Consider the following 14,370-nt stretch of genomic DNA (forward strand, 5'->3'; position numbering starts at 1 on the left):
TATGTGATATGATTTTTCCAGTGCCTATGTATAGGTCAATAAACAGTGGAGGCGAAGGAGAAGATGTACTCAAACGAGTGAAGAAAATGCAAATTCATTCAGGGGCGAAAACTTTTTTTTTAAATTACATTCGGGTACTTTATCGGTGCGGACATTCTTGGAAGAGCGGGGTTTTCACATGCCGTGGGGTTCTCATGGTTTTATCTGTAGAAAACCGGAGACAATAGATCACGTATTTTTGCACTGTTGGGAAGGGGTCTACTTCTGGGATGTTTTACAGAGAACGCTGAAGAAAGAGTTTCCTCTGCATCCACTTGGAATCAGGTGTTTGCAGATAGAAAACGAGGATGGGATGCCTTTTGACCTTATTATGCTTCTTGGCCTCCACTGCTTATGGCGGGCGAGAATGGCGGGGTTTCACTGCGACCCTGACAGGCGACCTGCACGTGTGCTTTTTCGCGAGAATATTGTTGAATACATAGATGTGCTCAAACAACAAGACTTTATTCCTGACTGGCTGGCCAGGGTTGAACCTCTGGCATACCTTAAGGAATATTAGAAAGCCAGTCCCGTAATTTATTTTTTATTATTTTATTTCAGTAATTTTTTTCATCTTGGCACATTCTTGTAGCAATGTGTATTATTACTGTAAGTGGTGTCTGTTATTGATGTACAGGTCGGTCCACTGTTAAAGGGAACAATTGCGTTCAGGGCATGTCAGGATATCGCTCTCTTGCAACAGTACAGTGGCTTAGATTTACATAAGACTACTGGTGGTTGACAGTTCCGACTCCCTTTGACAGACCAGTACCTTGAACGAACAACGTTTCCACATCCACTTGGAATGAGGGGGCCAGCAAAATGAAGGGGGCTCATTCGAGTGTTCCCTTTAACAGTGGACCGACCTGTACATGTGACGTTAATAAACCGGCAAAAAAGAAAAAAAAAAGAGGCGTGGCTGCGTGCTAGAGCACCTGCTTGCCACGCAGACGGCCTGGGTTCGATTCTCACTCGGATCCAACATTTTTATTATTTATTTTATTTGCAGCTTTTTCGATTTTTTGGTCACAGACAAGATGATGATTTTTCGCTCACAACCAACGGTGCCGACGCCGACGGCGGAATTTCTGCGATACGAGCTCCTTAACGCTATCGCGTTAAAACAGTATGATGGAAGCAACAGCATGATAATCAAGCTAATCATAGACAACCAGGAGAGCTAAGAATAATGAGCTCAACCTTAGCTCCCACTACGTATATCCTGGCATAGCCGATTAAGCCACTACAATTTTTATCAGAGCCTGAAAGATACATGTTGAAATGTCGTGTCTGATAGAAAATAATATCTGCCAAAACACAGAAAACCAGTTTCATCGTACTTGACGCATAGACGTGAGCGCAAAAAAATAAAATTACACCATCTTCCACTAGAGGGAACCATGTAGGGATGCGAAGTAGCGCATAGGTCGACTTAAAGTTCCGTTCTTCACGAGGACCTTGCCCGATGTTAACGCGTCCTTTCAAGTGGAGCAGACCATGAATAGACCGATGTCACCGAGCATACTGCGCATGCGCAAGCTCGACGACGACTGACCGGCCGCCATCTTAGTTGTAGTTCTCGGAGCGCTTGTGCCGCTGCGGTTTGCAGGACTCTCCGATCAACTTGCGCCGTGTGAAGAAAATCGACTTCGATCAACATCGCATGTGCTTGACATTACTACTCAGACCTTCTAGGTAAGTGTTTCAACGAAGCTTATTCTTTCTTACAGCGTAGTTTATAAAATATCACGCTATATTGCACAGCTGTAGCGGCCGGATCGGCCCGGCATAAACCGACGAGCCGGCGTGGTCTTTCCGTGCATTTATTCTGAAACAGAGAGGTTTGTGACCCTGAGCTGGTCGTCAGTTAACGTTTAGATTATGTAAGTGGTGTAGTCAACGTAAGGCAATGTAAAGGTAGTTGCCAAAGGCTGTATGGGCTGCTTCGCGGAAGTGAGAAGCATCGCGCTGATCGTATTTCGCTGCATTAGCGACGGGCATTTGCTAAACACATTCCGAGTGTGGTGCAGTTGGAGCTTTCCGAGCACTGAAAAACCGAGCAGTAAAGACGCACGGAAGTGCAGGTCGATATGTTGTCGCTGTGTTGCGCGCTCGATTCTGCCGTTCTTGTAATGCGCCCTTAGCGGTCAGCTGATCCCGCCGATTACGCGCGCCTACGTACCGTCGCTCTGACCACCACCCAGGCGATACGCAACAAGGAGAAATATAGGAAATGGAAAGGCTGCTTTACATATTAGATTATCGTGACGCGCAGCCGAGACGCCTGTGTAGTGGGTGGCGAAATGCCGATTTGTCTAGTTCGCTATCATGCAGCCGTCTCTGCTGCATCGGTCATCATGGGTAGCTAGCCACTGACTGGAATGTGCTAAGAAAAATTTGTCGCTCGCGGAGAAACGTGCTCGCCCAAGCACTTGAAATTTTACGGAGCCGTAGTTCGTGCCGCGTTCGTGCTGCATCGGTTATCATGGGTAGCTAGCCACTGATGGGCATGTGCTTTAAGGGCTAAGAAAAATTCGTCGCTCACGGAAAAACGTGCTCGCCCAAGCACTTGAAATTTTACGGAACCGTAGTTCGTGCCGCGTTCGTGCTGCATCATCATTCCTTTTGCATTGATGGTTATTGTGTATGGATAGTTTGTTGCTAGCACTTTCCAAAAGCAGCTACGTTTTCAGTGGAGCTTTGTTTGTGGAAGACGACCAAGTTAGCACTTTAAGCAGCATATGGCTGTGGGAGTTAGCTGCATGTGTGCTGGTCCTCGTAGTGTGGTCATCTAAGAGTACGGTTGAAAACAGTAAGAATAATCACGCCATATAAACCTTGGCTTATGAAATTTTATTATATGACAAGCTCATAAAGTGTGTTAGCACTTGACTATGGTAGGTTGCAGTATGCTAAATATTGTTTTGTCGCAGGCCTGTATATCGTGATCATGGCATGTAGACCTATAACCGACAACCAGGAAAAGTGGACCAGTCAGACAAAGTCACTGAACCCATTCTTTGGAACAGAACACATCTATAGGTATGTACAACATTGTGTTAAAATGGAACCAATTTATAAATAAGCCGAGACATGGGTTAAAGCTTGTTTTTCAGTGCGTCCCCTTGCCAGAACACATAAGTAACCTTTCTTAGGGTGATTATGCCACCACAAAATGTTTGTTGACAAATAACACCTATGAAATTTCTCCTTCAAGCACGTTGAGAAGCAAAATTATGACATGGCAATGAATGTAGAAATAATCTGAGCCTTTCGGAACAATAACGAAAATATGACAATAGTATGTGCCAACTTTTTGAATGCCACGGGGCTTTTAAGACAGACAGCATTCGTTAACTTTCAGCTCTTGCACGCAGCAGCTTGACTTAAATGACATTGAATTTTCAGCAAGCACATCCACAGAGTGGTATAAACATCTGCATGGCACATATCATTACCTAATTATTTATTTGGACCTGTTGTAGCATCACAAGGACATTTTTTCAGGGAGGTTACAGAGTAACAAACACCTGTATACAAAAAGTGCAGTGCAAGAATTTAATATTTTACTACAAAGATGAAAAAAAAGGGATGACAAATAGGAAGGATTTGAACACAAACAAAACTGGAAGCACAGAAAGAGAAAAAACAACTACATAATAAACCTACAAAAAGGGGCAGGTCATGAAAGCATCCGGCAAACAGTCAGTGTGTGCAACATAAAACTGCACTTACACACTGCAAAATAATAAGCTTGCTTAACGAGTGAGTGCTCCAAATCTGCTGGACATGCCAGGTAATGTCCTGTCATGTAGTACCAGAATGTGTCGCAAACTATGGGAGGCCTACTATCAGCAAACAGTGTCTGACACACGCGCATGATTCCACTTAATCCTTCAGCATTCCTCAAAAATGTGAGAGTTCATAAAGGCACGTGGAAACCTGCCAGCACACTGCGAGTTTGGAGTAAGCCAGTTAAGTCTGTGACATAATAAAAAATCCTCACACTGGTCTTTTCTCATTTACTGAAGCGCTGCTGCGTCAAATGCTGACGTTTCAGACATTCTCAAGGATTGAGCTTTCACTCTGACAGAAATTGTTTTGCCTTCTGGTTCCCAGTTTGCTTTAGTGTATTCTAGACATAGGTCGGCAAACTCACTCATGAGTCAGCTCAGTCCAACTCACTCAGACTCAGATCGAGCCATGAGTCTGAGTTTGAGTGAGTCCGGGGGAGTAAAATTTTCGTGAGTGTGAGTACGAGTGAGTCCGGTTGGGAAAAAAAATTTCGTGTGAGTGAGTCCAGTTCAGGAAAAATTTTGGCAAGCCTCAGCCTGAGGGAGCCCTAAGCGCAATATATAAATTGTGAGTGAGTCTGAGTGAGCTCCATGTTTTTTGCCGACCTATGATTGCAGATATATAACTGTGTTTGCAGTGTTGAGCTGCGGGTAGGTGCTTGTCCTTGGTCAGTAGCTTGTTATCGCTTATGCTTTACCAGCTGGATTGATTCATTAACTCAGTTGTTCAGCACAGTACACTGTGACAAAAGGCAGAGAGAGAGAGAGATACTGTTTTATGAAGCTTGAGGGGTCATTTACCACACAATTATAATCTTTCAGAACAGTTCTTGAACTCCAGTTATAAGTTGCAATTCCATAAAAATGGTATTATTCATTTTATTTATCTTTCCAGGTGTACATCTGCACTCAATAAGTTGCACACCATATGCTGACATTATAATATTTCATGCAGGTACATAGAAAGCAAAGGTGCTCAAAAACATCGAGATGCTGGGATACGCCTCTTCACTTCAGGACATTTGCAGAAGCTGCAGTTTTTGGAAGGCAGTGGTGCAGAGACCGTTGTACGTGCAGAAGTGCTAGCTTCCATGACTACTAGGACCCTGTACAAGGCATCCATCAAGTTGTATAAATGTGATGGTGAGGTAGTTTCGGGGAGCTGCACCTGCGTTGCAGGCAAAGGTGCAGTGTGCAAGCACATCTGCTGTGTCTTGTATGGTTTAATGTACATTGCACAGCATGATCTGGCATCTGTGCCAGACTCTCTCTCGTGCACAGAGACAGAAAGACAGTGGTACCACCCCAGAGACCCCAGGAAGGTCACGGAAGATTTTGAGAATGTAGTCTTTTCCAAGGACACCTGCGACAGGATCAGCTGTGCACCAGAACGACACCAAAAACGAATTCAGTATTCATCTTTGAAAGCAGACAGAAAGGTGATGAAAACACCCAGCCTGATAAACTTGCATGGCAATCTTAAGAAATGCGGCCTCGACTGCTTTGCCGACATTCTCGAGGCAAACGACTTCTTGCCCGTGAGAATTGCAGAAACAGCAAATTGTGCTGAAGAAGACAAAGGAATGCCGAAACGATGGCTTGATGCTGTAAAAGCTGGAAGTGCAGTCCAGTACACAGTTTAATGACGTGAATGCTGTGGAGAATGCCACAAGGCTCCAGAGTGGATCACCCATGTGGCATCATTACCGGAAAGGAATTATAACTGCATCATCGGCGCATAGAGTGTACACATGGGTGAATAGTACGTGCAAAAGAAAGATGGGGCCCCATGATGTGCGCTCTCTGCTAAGCACTATCATGGGTAAGAAAGTGCGTGCTACTTATGCCATGAAGCGGGGCCTTTTATGCGAAGACAGCGCAAGGAAGGCCTTCCTTGAAAAAAATAAACAGCACGTGGACATCGACGTGAGGCAGTGTGGTCTTTTTTTATGCCGCAACCATCCTTTCCTTGGGGCAAGCCCAGACGGAATCGCTACATGCAGTTGTTGTGCACCACGCCTTTTGGAGATCAAAAGCCCCATGAGAATTGATGCATTTTGCAAGAATGAACTGCGTGGTGGATGCCTCAAAGCCAGCAGCAGGTATTTTACCCAGGTGCAGACACAAATGGGGGTTACCGGTCTGAAGAGTTGTGTCCTCTTCGTGTACAGTGAAGAAAAGTGTGTGCAAGTTCCTGTACTTTTTGATGAGGCATTCTTCACTGAGCTGGTGAAGTGCTGCAAGTTTTTTGCTGACCAGTACCTGGTGCCTTATTTCTCTGGAAATTGGCAGCTTTCTTAATCAGTGTAAATTTACTGTTCCTCTTTGTCATCCCTTTCTGCATGATTTATATTCTGCTGGTGTATGATGTACTATGCGTAATCTCACTTTAATGACGTGTGCAGAAAATTATCCTCGGTACCAATATATCCCATGTATCATGTATCTGGCCGAGGAGTGGCACAAAGCTGCTACATAGCAGCTCTCTATCTGTAATAATAAGTGTTGGGGCTTAATGTCCCAAAACCACGATATGATTATGAGACACGCCGTAGTGGAGCGCTCTGGAAATTTCGGCCACTTGGGGTTCTTCAACGTGCACCCAAATCTAAGTACACAGGCCTCAGGCATTTTCACCTCCATAGAAAATGCATTGTGTAACACAAGAAACTGCGAACATGCATCGTTCAAGCTGGTTTATGCGAGGAATACCCCAATGACGTTCAGTGCAATGTGGCCAAATGTCACCAACAAAGCCAATCTTGATCTCACAATTTATCTACAAATGAGCCAAAGAAGCAAGACTGCTTGCCCTCCTGCATATCAAGACCCAACAAAGGATTGACACTCATTACTTCAATGTTCAACGATGCCACAAGGACTACCAACTGGTTTGGATTATGGACCTTGATACGACATAGCGAGAACCATTTGTGATGGTACTTAGGACCTTGCGATGTATGTGGACATATTGGTGTACTGGACTATGATGTCATGCTTGGTGGCATGACGGAAGAACTGTTCCTGCGTGCTACCTGAAGTTTGCCATCTGCTGCAGCCCATGCGATTATTTTTATGTGACCTGCTCATATTACCACTGCTCAGCACAAAGCATGTGTCTTGCCACTATCTCTGTACTGCAAGTGTTTTTTGCCTGCACTGTGAATAATATATTTTCTCACCACAAGTACACCCCAATAAACAACTCATTCTGTACTGGTTAGATTGTTTGCGTCTTCACCGACACAACCACGTGACAGTAATTTTGTTTGAAAGAAAACCGTAGAAAAAGCTTTATTCCTAACTGTAGGAGGTCGAACGTGTCTTCGCTTTGAGCGCCTAAGAATGGTTTTGTCTTTCGTTAAAGTTTCAAGATGTTGAGACACTTACACTAGCAGCAACGTTTAGATAAAGCAATGAAACTGTACATAGGAGAGTATTCACTTTATTATCAGAGGGCATTAACGCATATTTACAAGAGGTGGACAGAAACAAAGTAAACACAGTTATCTTGTACTGGCATAGTTCAAGCAGCTCATGAGCACAGAGGGAGACTGTTGGATCATGTGTGGGAACACTGATAATTTAATTGTACGCTGAAATTCTTTCATATGGCAGCCACTGGTTGAACATATATCAAGAAGTTATCACACATGTGCGTAACGTGCATAGCAGTGCGTAAAACCTTTCCTGCAATCAACAGTGCAAGGACATATTGATACATTAATGCAAGACATCACTTAGGCAACGAACAGTCCCTGAACATCATTGCTGACAGTCTCTTGAAAGTGCTGGTCACTGTGCCATCACTTTCACAAAACAAGCAAATACATCACTTTCCTTCTAGCGCATGCCCTTGTTTGATCATGCAGAAGTATTCAGATGTCTGAATGAAAAAGTGCTAGCTAACTGAAAACATGTGAGGTTAGGACATGAGTGCTAATCTCGCATATTAATAAATACAGTAAAATCTTGTTAATTTGAAAAGCCATTAATTCGTAAAATCAGATAATTCAGGCGCGCTCTCTGGTCCCGGCCAGCATAAGTGTTGTTTAATGGAATCAAACCCTCCTTAATTCGGTCACGATTGGCCGCAACCCGGTTAATTCGGACGATTCTCAAGCGCACCCCACACGAAGCACCACAATCGTGTGGTGCAAAGGAGCGACAACAGTGTTCGCAGGCACCGAAACGAGGTGGTGCAATCTGCATCACTACTGCCATCAGCGTGAACTGTATGGGAACAATGTTTCCAGTTAATTTTGAGGTAGCACGTTTCGGGTTAGTGAAGACAGGAAGGTCGTGAGCCGCGGTTACATTGTAGACAAGGTCACAAGTGGCGAAAATTACTGCTTTTAAACTGCTCTTATGAAAAGTGCAGGATTTACTTATTCGTCAAGAAAATAGAAGTGTATTGACATTACACACACTTAATTTTTTTTCTTGATACTTTCGATAATTCAGAATTTAGTCAATTCGGATATTTTTTTCGGTCCTGTGAGATATGAATCAACAAGCTTTTGCTGTACAAATTTTTACGGGAAGATCAAGGAGCAGAGACGCACACATGGAGCCACTGAAACAAGAGTTTGGCATTAACTTTTGACAATGTCTAAATTTCCTGACCATCTCAAAAAGCAGTTTTTCTAGTGTTCAGCTGGGTGTAGTTTTCAGCAAAGGTGAATCAATGAAGTTAGACAACAGGGCACAGATCTGCCACACTTTGTTGAGTTGTTCAGCCATACTGTTTGGGAAAATCTGTGATAGTATTCTGAAGGTTTTCACCCTCCTGATGACTCTCTCAACATGTATTCGCACGCTTGCGATTCGTCTTGTTTCCTCTTCGTCTTTTTCTGACAGCTGCGGCCCGTCCACCCATAAAAGGAGGAATGTTGAGACCTAACGAACGTGTCTTACATTCATCTGCAATAGTGAATCCCCTATCGGCCATGATGCTGCGCCCAGGAGTGAATTTATCTAAGATTCCACAGTGATTGGTCAAGGCCTTGTCCGACAAACGGCCAGGTGCTAGGTCCGAGACAAATGTCACAAATCCGTTGGGGCTGCAAACAATCAGTCCCTTGGCGGTATTGTGCTTCTTGTACAACGAATACGTCTCACTTTGAACGCGAAAAGATGACGGTGTTTCAATGAAGATCTCTGTGCAGTCGAGGATACCGTCCACGGTGTTGAATCCCTTGGAAAGGAAGGCTTGTGGGCGATACTTGTCACACAGATCTGGTGGCATCCATGTGGGCACCTGCATCATGCGATAAAAAAAAAAGCTTCTTCATTCCACAGAACCATGTTTGTGTGGATAACACCATGGCAAAATATAAAGCATCAAAAGTACTCACTTATATTCAATTTAAAATATGCCTTAAAACTGAATTTGTGAGAAGCGACAACATGCAACTCTCCCGAACTGCTGCTCTTGTGAACAGAGCTCGGGAAGTCAGTCTACATTTTCATTTTGAAGCAGTGCAACAAATAGGCACAGAGAAGTGAAGACACGAGTGCCGACACTTGTACAATATACGGAATGATGCTTATTGTTTATGGCGTTTTTGCGATAAGCTTTGTTTCCCAAATAATTAGTATATTGGCACATATCCATTTCGTATATAATTTTGTAAAATTTTTCCTTAACGCTTCAGTTAAGAGAGGACTGGTGTCATCCCTTCTTTATACATTCGTGGTCCGCCTCGGTGGTACAGTGGCTATGGTGCTCGGCAGCTGACCCAAAGGTCGCGGGTTCGATCCCGGCCGCGACGGTCGCACTTTGGTGGAGGCGAAATGGTTGAGGCCTGTGTACTGTGTGATGTCAGTGCATGTTAAAGAACACCAGATGGTCAAAATTTCTGGAACCCTCTACTACGGTCTCTCATAACCATATCGTGGTTTTGGGACGTAAAACCCCAGATATTATTATTATTGTACATTTGTGACACTGCTACATCATTACACTTGCATGATTACATCCTTATTTTCAGTTGACGTTGTGCATAAACTTGTTTGCGGTGTCACGTTTTTATTTATTAAACTTATTTGCATTGAGGAAAGAAATACTCTACTGCATCGCAGCACAAAAATAATGACTTACATGAACCAATATGACAGCAAAAGCTCACAAGTAACGCCCTTCCCACAATTGCCAACCAGCCGCTGTGAACGGCACGCATGTTATTCTTAAGTCACATTTTCAATATTTCTGTCCACTGCCATGCAAATGAGACACAAATTATTTTCTGCTGAAGAGAATACATCTAAATCGAGGCGTTCTTCCTACCTTCTTCATGCGATCAGACATATGGATCTATGGAATTAGCAACTGGCTTATCCATAAAGCTAGATTCTGTAGGCCTTTCCCTTCCAACTTGAACTCTCGTATTCTTTCTCTGAAAAAAAAAACCAGTCCAATCTCTGGATAATTTGACAACCAAGATCAAGGCAGTTTCACTCATTCTGTATAGGCACAACAAGTCCAAGCTTCATTCGAAGAGCATCACGCATGGTGATCATGGTGCCCGCGCAAAACTCGTTGCAGCCACCGGCTAACCGTGGTGTCAACCAGCAGCCATACGCTCAGGTGTTCCCTTTAACAGTGTATTGCTGTGTACATGCATTGTGTAGCTGAAATAGCACACATACACTGTTTAGTTGGCAATATTGTATTGCAGGCTGAAATCTATCGTATTCTCACAACACATCTTGAAAGTGCCTACGAGTATCAATAACTTCAGACATTCCGTTAGGTTGTACCACACCATGGACTAGACTTTTTCTCACATCAATGTGAAAATAGGCGTCTTTTTATACAAATAACGTAGTAACGATGATTATGTGACTGTCAACTTAAAAGTGTTTTTGCATACCTGGCGTAGCTTGTTGTGTAGGAAGTCAAGCCAGGTTACCCATAGGCGGGACACCGTGCTCTCCAACACATCAAACCTGTAAATGAAGAGAGACTTCCACAATGTTCTGTCTTGTATCATATTAAAACAATGCAAGAAGCAGCTAGAAGATGGAGGGTTGAAGTGACGGGCACTCGTAGGAAAATTGAAGAGCCCCTAAACTATCTCCTTTATTTTTTAACATTTCAAGTAAATGCATGCATCGAATTCGGAATGTCACAATCATCGGTATCAAACACAGCAGTACCATGTGCCGCAGGTGCACCACAAATAAAAATAAACAATGCAGTGTTCCTCTCTGGGTCATTCGCCATTCCCAGCATTGGTTGCGACGTCACCAGGAGAACCTGGTCACGTCAACAGCAGAAAGAGCCCGTTTGTCTGCCTGCAAGTATGTGTCCTCCCTGCTTATCCTCCTTGCTCAGCAAGTAGGAACCATCAGCCAAGAGAAGAGATGAGCCAATGTACGGGGTGTAGCGAAGGAAAGAGTGAAACGAGCGAGGGCCGCATTTAGATATCAAACACGCTTAACTCCACTATTACAGCATTACTTCAAAACATTCTCAAAGGAACATGTTCGTTGTAGTCTCATGTGCAACTGCAACAACACAACTAAATTTCAACCACTGTGTGGATTAGGAGTCCTTTAACTAGTGCCATGGGAGGCACTTGTCGTTCAGGGCAGCAGCTATAGAAAAAAGTCACTTTGTCGAAAAACTAAACTCCAATAATATTCCTTGTTAAGTCCTATCCTTGCATTATAGCATGATAGTTTACATGTGCATGTTGTAAGCATTATAAATTAATGCAAAAGTTACAATGATGAGAAAACATGTTGCATTTCCTTTGCACCTAAGGAATACCACTTCATTTAGAGAACATGTATATTTGAATGACAGCAGAGAGGTTGACAGTCAAGAACAGGGTTAGCTCACCTGAATGCAAGGTCGGCTCCGTCAAGTCCCAGCCGAAGTCTCATAAGCACAATTATTAACTGTGTCTTGAGCGGCAGCAGAAACTTTCTGTCTTCATTTGCAGTTCCTTTCATATTCCAAAATTGCAGGCTGTTCACGTCGTCTTCTAACAGCGACCAAAATGCCTCCAAATGCAGGCGTGATGCGAATCCAGTATAGTAGCGCAGTCTCTTTTCGTTCTGAGCCAAGACATCGTATTCAAACTCTGTTCTTTTTGTTTTGGAGGCCTTTCTGAGGCAACCACTCAAACGTGATATTTCAAGCACCAAACATCTGTTCTTTTGCTGAAGGCGGTTATACAGCCTTGCTGAATCTGCATTAGCCTTTGTTTTCTCCTCTAACTCCTTCTTCAATGCAGTAATTACTGCTTTAGCTTTTTCTAGTTCCTGCTCAAGATGGTGAATGGATTCTTGCTGCCTCTTTAGCAGATCATTTTCATTGTGCTCATGATATGTATATGAGTGTTCTTCGAATGTATCACAAGCAGTGTTCTCAGTGGCACTGCACAAGTCGGTGCTGTTTTCATCATTTGATGTTTCCTCGCTGTGTGGCTGTTGCACTTCAACACGGTTGGCAGGTAGAGTGCGCTGTATCAGTGGAAAGTAAAGAAGAAATCTCATTACATAAAGAAGATATTTAAAGAGCTATAGCACTGGCAAATTCCTTTAATGGGAAAACTCTGCCACAGCAAATCATTCTTCTCCAAGGTGTATAGAAAAAGTAGCAGAAATTCGTGTCAACACACTGGTGTAATGAATAAATAATCTACTTATTTGTCACAACGTACTCTGTCAGCTGCTACGTTTAAATTATGTGCATGCTGAGTGATGCCTTGCCATAAAAAATGGACTTTCATACCTTCACTTGAATTTGTCGACGCTTCTTTATAATTTTTTGCTTAAGTGGAAAGACTGTCGGTACCCGAACCATATACGTTTTCTTCCCTCCTTCGAAGTGTTCGCCGCAAACTCTGTGGCCTGTTGTGGGCACGAACTTTGAGAACCTGCAAAAAATGTCGTATTTTTTGTCCTTTTGTGGTAAGGTGGTGCAGTGGCATAAATCATGGGGATTTCTGACACCCCTTGTGTTCGTGCATGCCTTGCAAGTGCCTCCCAAAGCACTTTCAAAGAGCAGAAACAAAGTACAAAAGTGAAAGCTGCTTTCTCTTTCAAAAAGCACTGAAGAGTACGAACTTTCCAAAATGTTACGGGGTGCTCCTGATGTGTTGCAAATGTTTATTATGATTGGCTTTAAATTAAAAAGTAAGTAAACAGTTGACGGTAAGTAAATGTTGACAGTTTGGCGGAAGCCGCTGATGATAAATTGTGAATCTGATTGTCAGGCTATGGTTATGTTAATTATAAATAAGTCATCCCAAACATAATGACGCTTTACAATGCAAGAAAGTTTCCAGGAGTGAATCGTGGGAGGCTACTATTAACAGGTATACATGCTGGGGAATGAAGCTGAAACGTTTGTTCACCGAGCCCCCCTTCCCCCCCCCATAAAAAAAAAGTACGATTTTTCTGGATTTGCGCCACTAGCGTGGTGGGTGGAAGTTTGTGGAGCGGATTTCTAACCAGCGACTCGCTCCGCGATTTGCCTAACGTGAGCGTCATCAACATGCACTGCGCCGAGTAGGTGATCCCGGTGATAGTGCACGCAAGAGATCGTAAATGATCAAGTGTAGGCTAAAATCAAGTTTAAAAAATATCGTCACAAATTATTACGAAACATTTGCGATATGGGCATGCTGACAGGCTTCCTCTGTTATATGCGCGATTAATACAACACCCTGAAACAGCCTCTGCCGTAGCACTGATGCCTAATGAAACGCGCATACCATAATCGCATCAATATTATTAGTCTCGCGTTCCGGATAAACACGCCGCACAAGCGTTTCGAACGCCGCGCGCGCTCTCCTGTTTTGTAAATGTACAGCACCTGATACGATTATTCTTTATATAAATATACGCGCGATGAAATACCTTTTTCAGCATAGGAAGTTCGGAAGACGCCGGCCGACATGGCCGGACTGTATCGCGGCTGTGACATGAAGGTATCTGCGCTTACCGTGGAAAATACACTTTTATACGTGCCTCGCTACACTTTATTTTAAGTCAAGTCGATCGGCTAATCTGAACTGAGTAAGCTAAATGCCCTAACGCAGCAAAAAACAACAAAAGACAGACTTACTTGCCACGCTGTCCAGCTCTGTTGATACGCTGCAGCCAAAGCTGCCGAAGCTTCGTCTCTTTCGGGAACACGTAAAATCCGAGGCCCTTTCGTTTCGAACTGTTGTTGAAGCATCCAGGAACACAACATGTGAATCCACCCATCGCGGAAAATAAATGAAAGTTAATAAATCTCACTGCGGTGCGGCCCGCCGCAGCAACGAATACACGGGCGCGCGGACGGATGACTACAACTACCGGCATGCATCACGGCAGCGGTGGCGTAGTGAAACTAGCTGGTGAGATCGGTCTATTCACTGTAGTTGCTGTTGGTGTTATTCGTCCCGGACTCTTGTTGGAGCACGCCACGTGGGAGCACGTGGGTTCATCGTTCGGCTGCAGAATCTCGTTCCCCGACGCCATCAAGTTAATGCTGAGAGAGTGTAAAGGGGAGAGGCCACACCGTTTTACCCAG

General features: G+C 43.8%; 1 protein-coding gene and 1 pseudogene across 1 annotated transcript; one reads left to right on the top strand and one right to left on the bottom strand.

The window, feature by feature from the left end:
* Nucleotides 1-1,537: 1,537 nt before the first annotated feature.
* On the top strand, nucleotides 1,538-7,060 carry LOC125759384 (uncharacterized; annotated as a pseudogene).
* Nucleotides 7,061-11,028: 3,968 nt separating this feature from the next.
* On the bottom strand, nucleotides 11,029-14,151 carry LOC119400337 (uncharacterized). Its single transcript, XM_037667362.2, has 3 exons — nucleotides 13,918-14,151; nucleotides 12,580-12,724; nucleotides 11,029-12,308 (listed from the first exon to the last, which is right to left on the bottom strand). Exons 1-3 carry the CDS (start codon nucleotides 14,058-14,060, stop codon nucleotides 11,679-11,681), a joined length of 918 nt encoding a protein of 305 aa, XP_037523290.1. The 5' UTR covers nucleotides 14,061-14,151; the 3' UTR covers nucleotides 11,029-11,678.
* Nucleotides 14,152-14,370: the final 219 nt, after the last annotated feature.

This window comes from Rhipicephalus sanguineus, chromosome 7, assembly GCF_013339695.2.
Source record: "Rhipicephalus sanguineus isolate Rsan-2018 chromosome 7, BIME_Rsan_1.4, whole genome shotgun sequence".
In the NCBI taxonomy this organism is placed as follows: Eukaryota; Metazoa; Arthropoda; class Arachnida; order Ixodida; family Ixodidae; genus Rhipicephalus; species Rhipicephalus sanguineus.